The 18,267-nt window shown below is 40.5% G+C and overlaps 1 protein-coding gene across 2 annotated transcripts in view; it reads left to right on the top strand.

The window, feature by feature from the left end:
• kiaa1755 (KIAA1755 ortholog) overlaps positions 1-18,267 on the top strand; it is a 124,264-nt gene that overhangs the window by 48,899 nt on the left and 57,098 nt on the right. For both annotated transcript variants that reach the window (XM_033041617.1, XM_033041618.1), the window contains exons 3-4: positions 447-1,746; positions 17,235-17,315. In XM_033041617.1, coding sequence (XP_032897508.1) covers positions 447-1,746; positions 17,235-17,315 — 1,381 coding nt within the window. The remainder of the gene's footprint in view (positions 1-446; positions 1,747-17,234; positions 17,316-18,267) is intronic.

Below are 18,267 nucleotides of genomic sequence, written 5' to 3'. Positions count from 1 at the left end.
TCTTCGCCATTACACCTCCAAACTAAAAGTAATAATGCCATGAGCATGAAAATGTCTTCAAATAACACCTTTTATAGAATGCATGCTCATGTATGGCATCTTTCACCTTATTTGATAACCCCGAGCCTGCTGACGACTGAGATTAAGTGCATTAAAACATCCAAAGACTCAATATAATACAACTTGATCAAATGATATGATACAGCAATGTCAGTGCATTTGGTGTAATTTGGTGCTATAGAACTTTACAGGTTAGGATCACAAATGGAGGGAACGGGGGAAAAAAAGGATACTTGGCTGTCCATGGGAATGTGGATTTAATAACCATCTCCATACTGAGAACTAATCTGCTTAAGTAGTTCCGTGGCTACCCAAGTTGTTTGTTTATAGCAATTTGGCTGCAGTGAGTTTTCTATTAATGAGTGTTCAATGTTTTTCTTTCTCAGGCCGAATATTCAAGCCTCCTGTTCCGTCACGAAGGCTGGCCTTTGTGCCTCCACGAGAAGTTAGTGGTGCAGTTGTCATCATTCAACATCTTTCTTCTGCGCCCAGGTGATTTCTACCTCCAAATTGTACCCGTTGGGAAGCAGTCTGCACGGATTGTGTTGAAATGCTTGGGCAGGGACTTCCGCAGCGTGGAAGAGAAGTTAATACCAGAAGTATCCTACACTAATATTTTTACCACAGAATGGCTGGAAACAATAAACAGTGAACGTTCAGGAACACCATTGCAAACTTGCCTACTTGCCACTGATAATGGAGTTGTAAAAGAGCTTTGGTCTAAAATAGTAAACCCTGAATTTGTAAATAAGACCAAAGCAGCACCATCATCTGGGCACGAAACATCTTCTGTTCAGGAAACGGGAAACAACTGTGGTTCCGCTAGGATGACTTTGCAGACAGGAATGGAGATGGCTCATTCGGTTGGATCTTCTGAGCTAGATTCAGATAATAAAATCAAAAATCCTTTGACTAACTTGGGCCAAAAGGAAGGTGCAAAATGTTTAAGTCACCTATCCATGAAATCGGGAATAATCTCACCAAATCAATTTGAAATCTCCAATGAAAATGTTGAAGGAGATTATGTGGATTTAATGATGTTTTCTAAAGATAAATGCTCTGATAACAGGACTGCACAGCTTCCACTGAAGAAAGGTGAATCTTCTGTGGTTCCAGTCAACGGCACATGGGCATGTGGAGGGACAATTAGGTTTGCATCAGAACCTTGCACACCATGCTTAAGCAGGTCAAACAGAGACTTTGAAGAACAAGGGATAAAATGCCGCTATCGTGAATCTTATATAGAAGCTCTGCAAAATCCTTTGAACTTTGGGTTCAGCATTCAAGCAGCAGAAGCTTCCACAGAGGACAGGAGAGATCAGGCCAACCACAAATCCAACCGTGATACAAAAAGCACAGTCCAGCGCAAGGATTCCACCCGATCTACTGCTGCACCATCGTGCAAAACTGCACTCAAGGCCAAATTATCAGCGCATCCCATTCCATGTTCCACTTCAGTTAAGGCACCATGCCAATCCATGGCTAAGTTTGATGCTCAAATTGAGTCGATGTCTTCAGATCTTTGCACCAAGCAAACAGTTCCCGATGACTCGAGATCATGCCTGCCAGCTGGCGATACTGTGTCCTCCGAACCTTTGCCTGGCAGGAAAAGTATGGAAGCTACAAAAAGGTGTTCAGCTGGTTACGTATCTCCGAGAAACCGAAGATATAAATCTCAGGGAAAAGGTAAAAGCAGAAATTGTTATGCTTGTACAAAAAATCTGAGTGCAATTATCAATCAGGACAGTTCATTTACAAAAAACATGATTGCCTATTTTCTTTTGCTTTGAAAGATTTCAACATTTTTACAATCAGATTTTTCTTTCTGAAAGTAACGAAGACTAGAAGCAAGTGGGGATATTTATTTACAAAGTCACTAGATAGCGAATGAGAAAAGAAGAATTTAACTGTAAAATATACAAAATACTCAGAACTAAGGGAGTATTTCAGAGTCGGTAGGAAGGATCCAAACTAGGATGTGCACTCTATAGTATTTCTTGGCTATTTTGTTTTATTTTGGTTTAGTTTGAAAGCACTGGAGTTTTTGGAGCATTCTGCTTCTTTAAGTTCTGAGGCTAGATTATATGGGAAAGAATGGGTAATGTGCAAATTTCACACAGCCAGTGCAGGAGGTTAAAATGAACGCAGGTCTCAGGTGTCATCTGCACCCACACAGCGAGCTGTCAAAACCTGTCAGGACTGTGAAGGGCAACAGGTTCCACCACTGTGGCCTGGTCTTCAGTTGCGGATGGTGCTCCCTCATGGGATGGCATCACCAGTCAGGCTTCCAGCTTGATCAGCCCCCAATATCATTATAAGACTAACGTTATTTATATTGCTGTCTTCCATTTTATATGGCTGTAGGAACTCTTAAGAACTTTTGTTCAATTTCTTGCTATATTGCTTTCATATTGTACCTTGCTTCTCCTTTCTTGTGCGGTTATTACTGTTTTCCAAAATATTCTATTTGCCAAGCATATCACTCAACATCTAAAGCTATCTTCGATTTCCTTAATTAACAACAGACAGATCACTTTCATGTGGAATTTAGGATTCTCAATGGACGTTGATTGATAATTTAGAAACATTTGAGTGGAACCGAGTAAGTTCATAAGAAACTTCTGCCAATTAATTACTTTCATACCATACATGGAATGACTTATTGGATACAACAAAATCCTATCTGAATCTAATTATTCCCCTTTCTTTACAATGTTAGAATCATACAATTCAGAAGGAAGTCTTAAAAGAATATTACATCTGGCTTCTCAAAAGAATATCATTCCCTCCGCATGTCCTTTCCTCATATCTAAAATGTTTTCCTTATAAAATCACATTTACTGCTTAAATGACCCCATGGCTGTAATGAACATAACAAATGTTTATCTTTATATTATCTTTTTTCCATTTAACCTGGTGTGAATGGTGCAATGAGCTTTCTAGCTTTTCTGAAATTATCCCTGTAAGTTTGAGCTTTATTATAAAATGAATTTCAAAGTTGCTTAGTATATAATCTTGTAGCTTCCTATTGCTGTCTATGTATCTGGATATATGTCTGGCAATGTGAAGAGCTGATCATTGCTTGTACAGGGGATGGGTGAAACTGAGCCCCAAAGGCATACAGTAACATGGGTGATATTAATGGCATTATCATGTCATCTTTAGTGCTTTTTGTGACCTGCATAAATATATAAATTAATGGGAAACAGATGGGAACAATAACTTTAATAACTTTATTTGTATAGCACTTTTCATACAATTGAATGCAACCCAAAGAGCTTTTCATAAAACCACAGGTCTAAACAAAAATACAATTTAAAGCAGTAAGGCAAATGGAATATTTTGGAGTGGGAATGGGAATGTGACAGCAAGAGATTAGGGAAGTAGCCCATCGGACAAGCAGGAGCTGGTCACGACATGGGAGGAATTGATTGGAAATGAAATATGAGTGAAGCGAAGGCAAACGCTTGCTTCTGAGGCCTAGAACAATACTCTTCCTCTTCCATGTGCTCAAAGAAACCTTATAAATGGAACTTGCTGATAATCTTCCAGTTGATGCCGTGTTTGCCCTGATAGTCAATGAGTCACTGCTCTCTTTAGGCCTGCAATGTGAATTGCTAAGTTAATTGTGGTCAAGGCAGCCAGGATCTGAAAAAGAACACCATTACATATACAAGGTACACAAAATTGCTGGGGAAACTCAGCGGGTGCAGCAGCATCTATGGAGCGAAGGAAATAGGCGACGTTTCGGGCCAAAACCCTTCTTCAGATTGATGGGGGGTGGGGGGGGGGAAGAAGGAAGGAAAAGGGGAGGAGGAGGAGGAGCCCGAGGGCGGGCGGATGGGAGGAGACAGCTAGAGGGTTAAGGAAGGGGAGGAGACAGCAAGGGCTAGCAAAATTGGGAGAATTCAATGTTAATGCCATCCGGACGCAAGGTCCCCAGACGGAATATGAGGTGCTGTTCCTCCAATTTCCGCTGTTGCTCACTCTGGCAATGGAGGAGACCCAGGACAGAGAGGTCGGATTGGGAATGGGAGGGGGAGTTGAAGTGCTGAGCCACCGGGAGTTCAGGTAGGTTATTGCGGACTGAGCGGAGGTGTTCAGCGAAACGATCGCCCAACCTACGCTTAGTCTCCCCGATGTAAATCAGCTGACATCTAGAGCAGCGGATGCAGTAGATGAGGTTGGAGGAGATACAGGTGAACCTTTGTCGCACCTGGAACGATTGCTTGGGTCCTTGAATGGAGTCGAGGGGGGAGGTGAAGGGACAGGTGTTGCATTTCTTGCGGTTGCAACGGAAAGTGCCTGGGGAGGGGGTGGTGCGGGAGGGAAGGGAAGAATTAACGAGGGAGTTGCGGAGGGAGCGGTCTTTGTGGAAGGCAGACATGGGGGGAGACGGGAAGTGTGGCGAGTGGTGGGGTCACATATACATCTGTGTCCTAATCATTAGCTCTGAAACATGAGAAGAATGTAAGTCAAAGGGGAAGATTGCTGGCATCCCTTTAACTCCAGGATTCCCCATTGTCGCTCAGATGGTGTGAGTTAAAACAGCTCCAGACTTCCGAGTTTCTAATCTTTACAACAGTACATGGTTTACTAAAGAATGTTGGAAGCTACACCTTTCCCATGGGCCTAATAATACTGAGCTATGGGAAGTGTATATGTACTCAACATTTTTTCCAGCATTGTCCAATATATTGTTCCATATTTCACTCTAACAGCTATTTAAATCATACTCCTGAGAGAAAGATACTGAATAAAAAAACAAACATAATCTAGTTGGGGGAAAAGCTTCAAGAAACTTAAAAAAAAACCCTCTTATATTAATGAATAGTATATATCTTTATTCATTTGAGGGATCTGGGCATCACAAGCTGAGCCAGCATTTAATTGCCCATCCCTAGTTGCCCTTGAGAAGATGGTGGTGAGCTGCCTCTTGAACTTCTGCAGTCCTTGAAGGGTGGGGACACCCACAAATCTATTAAGGTTGAAGGTATGTGGCTTGGAGGTGGTAGCATTCCAGATGGTAGTGTCCCTTTGCCTTTGATTCTCTTGTCCTAGCTGGTAAAGGTCATGGCTTCAGAAGCTTGCTGTAAACTCAATTTGTTGCAGTTGTCTGCAAATGATTAATACTGCTTAACCTGTTCATCGGTGATGGAATGATCGCTTGGTTGTGGATGGGATGCCGATCAAGTGGGCTGCTAAGTACTGTGTGGTGTTAGGTTTCTCGAGTGCCTTTGCAGTTGCACTCATCCAGGCATCATTTAACACAATGCATATCACTGGAAATTGATGGACATAATAATGTACATAGAAAGTTAAACCATTTCTCAGTGAATGAAATGACTTGGATGAGGTAATGATGTTATAGCTGTGAAATTAACTGATGGCATGAAGATAGGTAGAAAAGTAAATTATGAGAAGGTCATAATGTCACATTAGGAAGGTTAAGTGAGTGAACAAGAATGTTGCAAATGGAGAATGGTGTGGAAAAATGTAAAATTGCCCATCTCAGCAGGAAAAGTCAAAAGAAACATGTTATCAAAACACGGCAGATTGCAGAACATTGAGATGCAAAGGGATCTGGGTGTCCTTGTGCATGAATTACAAAAACATATACTGGTTGGGTAAATCATCAAGAAGTTGACAGAATAACAGTGGTTACCGCGAAGGGTATTATATATATTTTTTAAATAAGGTGGCCATATTCCAATGGCCTGGGCTTCAGACGAACCCACAACCAGAGTGTTTTACATAATGGTCTCCTTGCTTTAGGGATATGTTAATGCATTGGAAGCAATTCAGAGAAAGTTTACCAAACAAATACCTGGAACAGATGGGCTGCCTTATGAAGACAGATTGAACAGGCTATGTTTGTATTCACTGGAGTTTAGAAGAATGAGGGGAGATTTGATTAAAATATAAGAATCTAAGCAGTCTTGGCAGGATGGATGTGGAGTGGATGTTTTCTCTTGCTAGGTAACATAGAACTGGGAGTTCCTGTTTAAAAATAAGGGACACTTATTTAAGGCAGAGGTAAGGTGAATTGTTTTTTTCTTTCAAGGCTGTAAGTCTTTATTAAGGCAGTCTTTGGGTATTTTTAAGATGATGGTAGATGGACTCTTGATAAGCAAGACGGTTAGAGAATATCATGGCTGTCAGGAATGTGGAGTTGAAATTAACATCAGATTAGCCATGATTTTATTGAATGGTAGAGCAAGCTAGAGGGGCTGAGTAACCTATTCCTGCACTTAATTTGCATGCCATATGTGATAAATGAAATTAGCTCAGAATTAAATCGTGAAGCACTTTGGTGAGAAATAAAAGGTCATATGAGTCATCAAAGTAATGATTGAAGTGCTTTTGATTTTATACATATTATGTAAGTGATAGAATACTGCATGGCATGGTACCAGCTTTCTTGTACAAACCCGCAAAATGTTAGATATAATTTAGATAACTAGTTATTGGATAAATAGTTCACTTGTTCCATTCCTCAGTCATTCAAGAATCAATTAACTTTCCGTGGTTCAAAGGTTTCTTTTACATACTTTGATACAAATCTATAGACTGGTAAGAACTCACACTTTTTTCGTGTTTGGAGCTGCTTCCAAAAGCATAACATAGCAACATGGAGCAGTAAAACAAGATACAGCAATATCCATTTAATATCAAACACCCACCCCCCAGGCCATCCATTTAGAATTGCACATTCTCCAAGACTTAAGTAACAAAACTTACAACCAGATCCTCCAGCTGACAATCAAATGTTCTTCCTTTCTGGTTATATTCCAATTCTTCAGTGTAAATGATTCAGGCTGTTACCTGCACAGGGTATGGTTTAGAACCACAAAATGTACGATTCCTTCTGTATTTCAATGTTAAATTATTCTCAGCTGTTGTTAAATCAGCCCTATATATTCATTGTAAGCTGCCAGAACAGAAACGTTACTTGAGAGACCATTTATTGACATGGTTCTTTTTCACATACCAATAGTTTGAAAGATTGAGACCAACATAAATATTCTTGGGCTGTAAAAATGTAGTCTATCAAAATATTACTTTACATTTAACTGAAATAATGTTGATTAATCCAGCAGAGTTACCGCTTATTTAAATTCACATAAAGAAGAACTGCATAAAGAAGATATTTGATTCTATGTTTTTTACTAAAATTTCCTTTATGCGGAAAGCTACAAACTTATACATTTATGATTCGACAGGAAGCAGCCTAGAGCACTGGACTGATTAATTGGATTGTGGCCAAGAGTATTGGTTGGATGTTGCTATTCAAAATTACAGTAGTTGAATCTGATGTAATTTTAGCGAGTCTGAATTATATTGTTCCAAACAGTTTTGTAGCATCTTCTGGCCAATATCTATATATAAACATTGACAATGAGTTCTGGTTGAATTTTCTAAGGCACTTCAGAGCTCTTGTTTCAAGGTTTAATGCCAAGCATGTACGCTCACTGCAGTCACTGAATAATAAAAAGTGAAACGTTAACCTTTGGTTGTGCAAGAGACATTAAAGCAAATATCACATAACTACATTCATCAGCTAAATCACTAATGCTTGAGGAGTAGAGACTGGTCAATGTGGTTCAGTACTAAATTTTGCTGTGTATCCTTCCGTCAAGACACTGGAAATGTCATTCAAGCTAATTCCAACAATACATTTACACAGAGGGTCTAAGAGAGTGAACCTGCTGACCATGGTTATTTTTGGTGGCTGTTTGGTTATTTTAAACCCATTGCAGATGCTTCTACATTTCAAACAACGTGGAATGAGAGGAATTTAGGATCTCTGGATACAGCTGCAAAAATAATTTGCAGATTATCTTTAGGACAGCGAGCAGTGTGTTACTAATACTAGAATAAGACATACTGCCAGTAAGTGACCTATGCCCTAGTTATTCATTTTGACACTGGTATCATGGCAAAACCATTTTTAATATAATTAAATGTTATAATGTTAGTCAAATTATTTAAAAATCGATGGTCCAACTTCTCTCTGCACCCAATATTCAAACTAAAGTATTTGAATTAAAAATTTTAGCAGCTTGTAAATATTTGAGTTTAGGTTAAATCATCTTTATTTTCATTTGTGGAAATCCAGCAGTTTAGGGCGTGTGCGGACATGGCGTTGAAGGACGAGAAGCTGAAGCAAAGAAGTGGAAGCCAAATAAATGAACGTAAATGAAGCCGAAAATACAAATAACCGAAAGCGTACAAACCCAAAAAGCGAGCTAACTGAAAGGGCGGGACGCATAAAAGCGAACTAAGCGAAAGGGTGGGACGTCTAAAAGCCAACTTACTGAAAGGCTGCCATGCTGAAACGTCAACTAACTGAAAGGCAGCGTCGCCTAGAAGCCAACTCACCGAATGGCGGCTGTGCCAAAAAGCTAAATAATGGACATGTCAGCGATTGTTCCAGACCTTTCGGTTAGTTGGCGTTTCGGCATGGCGGCCTTTCAGTGAGTTGGCTTTTAGGCGTCCCGCCCTTTCGGTTAGTTCGCTTTTCGGCTTTGTACGCTTTCGGTTATTTGGCTTATCGACTTTGTTTCCATTCGGTTATTTGGCTTCCACTTCTTTGCTTCAGCTTCTCGTCCTTCAACGCCATGTCCGGGTACCGTTTAGGGGCTGCCAACATTTTTTTGAATGATGAAATTTCAAAATTATGCTGAAGCGTTTGTACTAGAGCTAAGCACACATCTTCATGTTGTCACCAACAAACAAACAATGCAAATTTAAAAGGATAATTGAATAATTACTGGCATTTTTAATATGTGCCCATTCACAATATGCGGTATAAATATCTGAGATTAAATAGAACGTACAGTAAAAAGACTGTCTATTATGAGCACTGGTACCAGCTGGTATTTATATTTTATGTAAAGTTCACTCATTCCTCTTCATCAAACACAATCATAATATCTTTCTGTTCCTTGCTCCATCATGTATCTATCCTGCTGCATATTAATTGCATTAATAAACCTCCATTCATTTTCTGAAAGGTTCGAACAGTGAGTGGTGGAGAGTTGTTGTTGTATGAGGATCATGTACAGGCAGATTAGATCAGTTTAACTAGGTATCATGTTCAGCACAAACTTTGTGGGCCGAAGGGCCTGTTCCTGTGCTGTAATGATATGTTCCATGTATAATGGGGGTACTACAGAACAAGAGTTTCAGAAAACTAATTTTGGAGTTTAGTTTATCTGACTCAGTTGTGTATACACACCCATGGGACAATCATTCATAGAGATGAAACTAATCAAAAACATGAATTGTTCATTTTGGTGGTTTTACAATGCTTTAACTTTTACAGTTGGCTTTCCAACCACTGAGAATTTTTTGTGAGCGAGACAAGCAACCTGATGCTTTATCTGCTATCAGCTTCCTGCTCAGAAGTCCTTTTTAAACTGTGATCAGTTTTGGAGGATGAAAGAGGTGTCTTAGTCTGCTGTTGAATAGGGTGTCTTTGATGATGACAGATACAAGGCACTGTGAGGATACAGCAAACCTTCATCTCAGGATGCAGAAAGATGTATCATTGGCAGTGATCATGTCCTGGATTCTCTTAAAGATGCAAAATAAAAATTAGATATTTTTTACAATTCCTGCCGTTCGTTCAGGTGGGGACAAGCTGATGGTGATTGCATGCATTGTAAAGTATGTTACCCATAGCGTGATACAGAAATGATGTCTTAATCTTGCATGGGAGTTTTGCTGTCTTCAACAATGAATGTCACAGCAGCATAATCCAGCAGTTTATTGGCATGTAATTGCTTCTTCTATTCTGATTAGGATGTGCTTATTGAAATAGGCAAGACTGGTAACCTCAAGCAGTTTTGTTAATGTTGTAGAAAATGGGTTTATCTGCAAAAATGAGCAATTATACCTCTTGTAATGCATCTCACTTAAAATCATGGAAAATGACTGAAGCGACTTCATCCTGAACCATTTAGTAGCTTTACTGGTTTGCACAAGTTAATTTCTTAAATAGTTTAGAATAAAAAATTGTTGTTTTCTTAACCAGAAAAGATTTTCCAACCTTTATATTCAGATGAATCTATCTTAGTTTGATCTCAGGTCTTGCTGAGTATTGTAGGTGGAATCTGATGCTACCAGATTTTGGAACCAATTATGGTACACAGTCTTTAATATAACTTCAGATTCCTTGATTTTTCACATTTTGTTGGTCGATAACATAGGATGCCCATATTTATTTTATTGGTATTCAGTCTTCCATGGGAAACCCAATTTAATAGCCTGATGGGCTGTAGGGAAGAAGCACATTCAGGACAGCTATTTCATAATGACCACTGGGAAGTCCATACACAGCCAGTGACCTAGTTCAATCCTTACCTTAGGTGTTGTTTGTGTGCAGTTTGCACATTCTCCCAGTAACCAGGCTGATTTTGCCTGGATGCTCTGGTTGTCTCCCACATCCCAAAGACATACAGGTTGGTACGTTAATTGTCAACTATAACTTTCATCCGGTGTTGGTAAGTGATAGAATCTGAGGAGAATGGGGAGGGTATTGACCGGAGTGCAGGGAGTATCAAATGGGATTTCTTTAGGCACAGTGTAAATGAGTGAGTTGCTGAGGACTCTGTGAGCCATAGAACCTGCTTCCATGCTGTAAGATTCGATGACTTTTCATCTAAAAAGTGAACATAAGCTTAGAGTAACAGAGCCACATAGTCATACAGCATGAAAACAGGTCCATCGGCCCAACTTGTCCATGCCAACCAAGATGCCCCAGCCATGCTTCCTGCGTTTGGCCCATATCGCTCTAAACGTTCCTATCCATGCACCTGTCCAAATGTCTTTTAAATGCAGTTATATAGTACCTGCCATAATTGCAAACTCTGGCAGTTCATTCCATGTGTCCACCACCCTCTGTGTGTAACAAATTTCCCACAGGTTCTTACTAAATCTTTCCCCTCTCACCTTAAACCTATGTCCTCTCATTCTTGATTACCCTACCCTGCGTAAAAGACTCTATGCATTCACTATATCTAATCCATTCATGATTTTACACACCTCTATAAGATCACTGCTCAGCCTCCTGCGCTCCAAAGAATAAAGTCCTAACCTGTTCAATTTCCCTATAACTCAGAACCACGAGGCCTGGCAATATCCTCATAAATCTTCTATGTACTCTTTCCAGCTTAATGACGTCCTTCTTATAGCAGGGTGACCAAAACTGTACATACTGTAATTCCCTAAATGTAACTTCACAAAGGTATTGTACATCTGTAACATAACATCCCAACTTCTCTACTCAATACCCTAACTGATGAAGCCCATTGTACCGAAAGCTTTCTTGACCACCCAATCTAACTGCAATGCCACTTTCAGGGAACTATGTACCTGCATTCATAGATGATTCTGCTCCACAACACTGCCTTTCCGTAGCACGGTGGCTCAGCAGTGCAGTTGCAGCCTTACAGTTTCAGAGACCTGGATTCAATCCTGACTACGGCTGCTGTCTGTATGGAGTTTATACGTTCTCCCTGGAACCATGTGTGTTTCTTCCGGGTGCTCCAGTTTCATCCCACATTCCAAAGACGTGTAGATTTGTTGGTTAATTGAGTTTTGTAAATTGCCCCTAGTGTGTAAGAGAGAAGTAGTGTAAGGGTGATCGCTGGTCAGCGTGGACTCCGTGGGACAAAGGGTCTGTTTCCACACGGTTTATTTAACTAAACTAAACTAAGCTCCCCAGGGCCCTGTCATTCATTGTGAAAGTTCCGTGTTGTAGATTCTGAGGTGCCTTATGAGGCCAATGTAGAAACCTAGTCTTTTTTAGAGAGTAGGTGGGTGTGGACTTTCTAAGTTAATGTGCTCTTTCTACAGCATCTGCCAAGCCTCTGCATTTACAATGCATGGCCTTGGGGTTCTCAATACCATCCTGAATGGTTCTCCATTCTGAGCAGTGATGGGCCAGAAGTTCCCTAGAATCTGTAGGGGTGTGGCGTTTCACCAACGAGGTTTTGAGCACATCATTGAATCTTTTGCTCTACCTGCCCAGCAATCTCTTCTCCTGGTGGCTCAGAGTACAACATGGAACATAAAACATACAACAGGACAGCACAGCACACGCTCATCAGCCCACATTGTCTGTGCCGAACATAATGCCAAGACCAACTCTCATCTGCATGTTCATAATCCATATCCCTCAATTTCCTGCATATCCACATGCTTGTCCAAAAGTCTCTTAAATACTACTATCGTATCTGCCTCCACCACCACTCCTGGAAGGGTATTCCAGGCATTCACCACCCTCTGTGTAAAAATACTGTTCTGACTGTCTACCCTACCTATGCCTCTCATCATTTTATATACGTCTGTAAATATAACAGCAGGTCCTCAAAATCCGGCATTCTAAAGAAAACAATCCAAGTCTTTCCAACCTCTCCTTGTATCTAATACCCCCTAATCCAGGCATCGTTCTAGTAAGTGGACTCTAGAGCCACTAGAGGGCGATACTTATGGGAACACATTTACAGAAACACAAAAAATACAGAATGAAGATTATTGACAAAAGCGTCTATCACAAAATGAGGAGAATCTTTTCATGGAGTGAGTGTTTAGGATCCGGATTGAATCGTCGGAGGGATAGTAGAGATAGATTGGATCACGGTGTTCAAAAGGAAACTGTTTAAACACTTGAATGGAATAAAATGCAGTGGGAGGAAAGGGAATTGTTTAACAAACTGAATTTGTTTGGCATGGAGCTGGCATGGATTCATTGGGTCAAATGGCTTCCTTTTGTGGTGTGATATTTCTGTGATGCCACACAAAGGAATTCAGTCTTTTATCTTCGGATTTGTCTGAGCGTAATTCATTTTTTATTGCCTTGGAATCATCAAACGGTCAGCTGCACCCATTTATGATGATCTGCAAACATCGTTGATACTTTTTTCCAGTTTGCCAGTCCTATGTTCAGGCATCATTGATTTTGAGTTTTTTTTTGTCTCAGTCATGTCTCAATGTCCCATTCCCATGACATCACAGTGTCTGCACTTGCTGCTGTTTTGATGTAATTGACCACATGTACATTTCTGCTGAGATAGTGCATTTATTGTCAGCTGTAAGATCTGATTAAAATCAAACTGGATAAATATAATAATCTTTTAAGTCTTTTAACGTATCTACAGATTGAAGAGCTACAGCATCAATTGAGTAGGTGACTCACACTGTCAAATTCCAAACAAATTAGTTTAGATTGGGGACAGGGAGGATAGTCACCATCTATGACTCTACTAAATCCTGTGCAAACTGATTCCCTTGTAGAAAATATCCAGTATAAAGATCTGCAGAAGAAACTTTCCATTGATCTCATCCAGTTCTGCACATGGATTTCAGTGATAAGTTAAGGCATAACCTATTTCATCATGTTCAAGTTCAAGTTCATGTTCAAGTGAGTTTATTGTCATGTGTCCCTGTATAGGACAATGAAATTCTTGCTTCTTATACCTTTATTATTCTTAAAGGAATCCCTTGTAATAAATGTTTGAAGATATTTCCTTGGTATTATCAGAATCTATGCATTGCAGAAGTTACTGTACAAACCAAATCAGGATCTGAATTCAAACTAACTGTATCAGGATGAAGGTTCACAGAGCTGAGCAAACAGTAAGTTCTGCATTTTAAATGATTGTCGGGTTTTACTCGAGCATAGCATTACTGCATATTCATGTCCTCATAGATTTCTTCTTAATGCAGCAGCGTAAATTGGAAGCAATGCTCCAGTTGTGTTCTTTAAAGGCTCAACATAATCTCCCTGATTTTGTAATCCACCCTTCTACTTTTGACACCCAGGAGTGTCTTCTTAACATGATTTGCCATCTCCATCTCCAAAGATTTTATGCCTGTATGCACCCAGGTATTCTATTTCTGAGCACCTTTCAGAACTGGGTCCGTTTGTCATTATTGTGCATGACAGAACAATTGTCCTAGCACTGACCTCTGAGAAGCACCATAATCTCCCATCCTCCAGTCCGAGAAACACATTTTTAGTAGAATACTCTGGCTTTGTGAACTTAAGCCAATTTCTCAGGCGCGCTGGCACTGATGCTGTTATTCCACAAAACTTTAGTATATTGACTGGTCTTTTATGTGGGACTTTGTTTAACGGCTTCTGAAAATCCTTGTGGATGGTATCCATTGCATTCCTTTCATTAATCTTCTCAGACTGTCATCATCCAAAAGAATCAGTCAGGGAATCAGCCAAACATAATTTGCCTTTAACAAATCTGTGCTGACCCTTCTTTATTAACCCAAACTTCTCCAAGTGTCTATTGCCTTTTTCTCTGATTATCTTATCTAGTAACTATTAAAAGTCTAATCTTGGATGTGTGTGTGTGTGTGTGTGTGTGTGTGTGTGTGTGTGTGTGTGTGTGTGTGTGTGTGTGTGTGTGTGTGTGTGTGTGTGTGTGTGTGTGTGTGTGTGTGTGTGTGTGTGTGTGTGTGTGTGTGATGTTCCTATGCGTTTCACATCTCCTCGAAAACACGACGCGATAACGGTGAAATATTCACATATTCCGATGGAGATTTATGCCATGATGTCAAAAATCGCCTTATATGAAAATTTCATGCATTATTTCTCGAGATTTATGAAAATATTCGAAAATTTCAAATAACTTGGAAAATAAACGAGATGGTCTCGCTGATGACGTCACAATGGCTCTGCTCCTCGCGGCCTGCTGCCCTATGCTTCTAGTAAGTGGTCTACCGAGGTCACAAGCGCTCACGAGCTTACCAGCTTGCTTTTCCAAAGCTTTCTCCTCACGGCCTGCTGCACTATGTTCCACGTGCAGCGAGTGACGTCACCCCTCTCCCCCTCCCTCCCCCCACACCCCCTCCCCCCGTTCTTCAAAAGACGCAGAAAGAACAAGCAAGTGGGCTCTGTACTGTAGTTCCCGAGCGCTTCCGAGGGCTTCAGAGGTCACGAGCACTCACGAGTTTCCCGTGTTGCTTTTCCAGGACTTTCTAAACGGTCATTATATCACTTTGATGAATGAGGCTTAATGCTGACTTCCACATGTCTAAAGATAAGAGTCCGATTGAACTTCATTGTTTTTGTTAAACTTCGAAAACGTTGCATTTTTTGTTCTTTAAAGACTTTCCAGCGTCTCACTTAACTGTACTAATTCTTAAAGATAACATTTAATTTCAAAGAGCGCTTTTTTAATTTTAAAATATATTTCTAATGTTGCTTTTCCCCATTTGTTACTTCCCGTTTTTATTCCGCTACTAATTTCTTTAGAATTTTAAAAGTTCGCAGTTATTTACTCTGCGAATTTTGACACATTTTTGACCGCTTTCAAAAAAAATTGATGTTGATTTGGAAATACTCAGATACCACCCCCCTTCTTTCCCTCCCCCCTCTTCCCCCCCCCCCCATCTTTCCCCCCTAGGCACTCTCTTCCACCCTCCTCTTCCTCCCCCCCCCTCCCCCCTCCCTCCCGCTCTCCCCCCTCCTCTCTTTCCCCCTCTCGTCTCTCTCCTCCCTCCTCTCTCTCCCCCCCCCTCTCTCCCCCCTCCTCTCTCTCCTCCCTCCTCTCTCTCACCCCTCTCTCCCCCCCCCTCTCCCCCCCCTCTCTCTCCCCAGCCTTTCTCTTCCTCCTCGGCATCCTTCTTCCTCCCCCCTCCCTCCTCCATTCTTTCCCCCGCCGCTCTCTCCCCCCCACTCTCCCTCTCCCCCTCCCCCGCGCGTTGAGGGGACGGGACCCGACGGGTCCCACTTGGTCTAGTTAATTCTAAAAGTTTCTCCACCAACAAGGTTAAACTGAGCAGCCTGCATTGCCACAGATAACCCATTACCCCTTTGTGAATGACAATGCCTTACTTCAGTTTTCAGTCATTTGGCACCTTCCTTGTACCTTGGAGGAGGGGAAGCTTTACAACAAGTCCTCCAAAATATTTGGTCCATTTCCTCATTGAGCTGATGTGCATTCTGCACAGATCAGTTGACATTTACTCTCAAGTCAAACTTTCTGGTGTCTCTTCTTTATTAAGTTTGATTCTATTCATTATTTTTGCCACCTTTCCTTCCACTGAGAAAAATATTTATTAATATTCCAATCATTCTCAGCGCCTCTTATGAATCACAATCTTGTCCTTTATTAGCCCCATCTTTTCTCACACTATTTGCTATCTACTTGCCTATCCTTTTTTGTTTAGATCACAATTTTCCAGTTCCTTTCAAACTCTTTCCTTTTCCCATATTCAACTTGGGTCTCACTTGCACTGTCCAGCTGACATGCTCTATGCACATTTATTCATCATTTTGGCAGCATTGACTTTGCTTCTGCTGCTGGAGGTTTGACTCTCAACTCTATCTGAAGCTGTGGAAAGCTCATCTATTATTCCACTACAGTCTTACATGCCTATCATTCTTCTTCTTCTTATCGAGTCCACACACAAGATTAGAAGTTGTTCAGCCAGAGCTGAACACACTTCTCGGCATCTGCACACAATGGTGTCTGTCTTGCACTTCTTGTGCGTCTTGTGCGTGGTGGTGGAAAGATTGGTTGAAACAGGGCCGCGACGTGAACGCTCTTTCCTTGACCCCATGCCTATCATTGGTAAAATGCAAATATGAAAATATGCAAGATTTTCTCTCTTCCCATTTTCCCACACCCAATTAAAAAGTTCTGCTCCAAAACTTGTTAGAATTTCTTCTTTCCAACAGCTGAGATATACATTTACTTATGATATTTTTACATTGGTTGCATATTGACAATAAAATGTATCATGCCCGACCTAATCTGCTTCTTGCCTTTAGCCCCTATGTGATCCTTGTCATTGGAACAATACTTTAATTAGGTCTATTAAAGTTCCAGACCTTGCTTTTGCAACCAGGTAGCAGAGGAGTCTGCAAGTGCCAACTAAATCTTAGGAAACATCAAACGCCTGCTTATCTGAAGCTAATTGTATTCCATGTATTATTTCAACACTATTATCCATCTTCAGTGAATTGGTTTATCATTGCAAACAATTCATGCGTGGTGGAATAACCATTTCGATTTTCATTTCTCCAACAGATTTCAGTGCAGAGGTTAGGACACAGTCAAAAGCTCCTCTCATACAGAGTGATAAAGCTGAGATAGCCTCATCAGCTACTGCTGCTAATTTACTAACCGCTGACCTTTCTTTATCAGAACGGCTGCAGAAGAGGTTCCCTACGCAATCGCTGGATTTAAACAGTGAACTGCTACATTCAGGAATTGCTTGTTTACCAGGTAATCTCAGTTAACAGCATTCAGCAAAAGATACTGACATACATTGGTTATTTTTAATGAATTACAACATAGCGATGAGTTGAAAATAGAGTGAAATATATCGAAGCAGCTGTAATAGGCACTGACGTTTTCAGGCACAATGGACCTTTCACTCTCTATAGCATATATTCAAGAATAAAATGTGGATGCTAGTCAGCAAACACTGAATATCATTAGTCAATATGTTACCAAATTCAGACGTTGCTCCTTAAAGGACATATAAGAGTACAGTTAAAACCCCACAATATATTGTGTCAAGCGCTGTTTCTAGTGGTTAAATTATACTCATGAATATTTTAATGTAGATGAGAAGAAGCATAAAGCCTGACAACTAAATATCAGTTCACTAAACATTGGTAATCTTTCAGATGCAATACTGAAGGCAAAATTAACATTTATTTACAAATTATGGAATAATAAATTTTTCTGCTGGTATTTTCAGGATTTTATACATTTATTTTCTAAAGACAAATCATATTTGACTATTAAAAATGAACTGCAGATACTGGTTTATACCAATGTATTTGACTAAGACGATCAAGTTCTATGATGCCGTTTTGACAGGTCTCCCTGTAACCTCCTGCAATCCAGAGAAAACAAACCTGTCTGCCCAACCTCTTCCTATAGTTAATACTCCCTAATCCAGGCATCATTCTGGTAAACCTCCTCTGTATCCTTTCCAAAGCCTCCAAAGTCCTTTAAAGCTGCATCATATCTTCCTGAATCTTATACTCACTATCCCGACCTATAAAAGCGAGGATACCATATGCCTTCTTTACTACTGTATCTACTTATGTTGCCACATTCAGGCAGTTATGGACTTGAATCCCTCTGTATATCAAGGTTCAATCCTGACCTTAAGTGCTGCCAATGTGGAGATTGCATGTTTCCCCGTGACCATGTGGGTTTTGTT

The sequence above is a fragment of the Amblyraja radiata genome, chromosome 23 (assembly GCF_010909765.2).
Source record: "Amblyraja radiata isolate CabotCenter1 chromosome 23, sAmbRad1.1.pri, whole genome shotgun sequence".
NCBI lineage: Eukaryota > Metazoa > Chordata > Chondrichthyes > Rajiformes > Rajidae > Amblyraja > Amblyraja radiata.
Note: the sequence above shows the minus strand (reverse complement) of the source record. Positions and strands in the feature narration are given on the sequence as shown.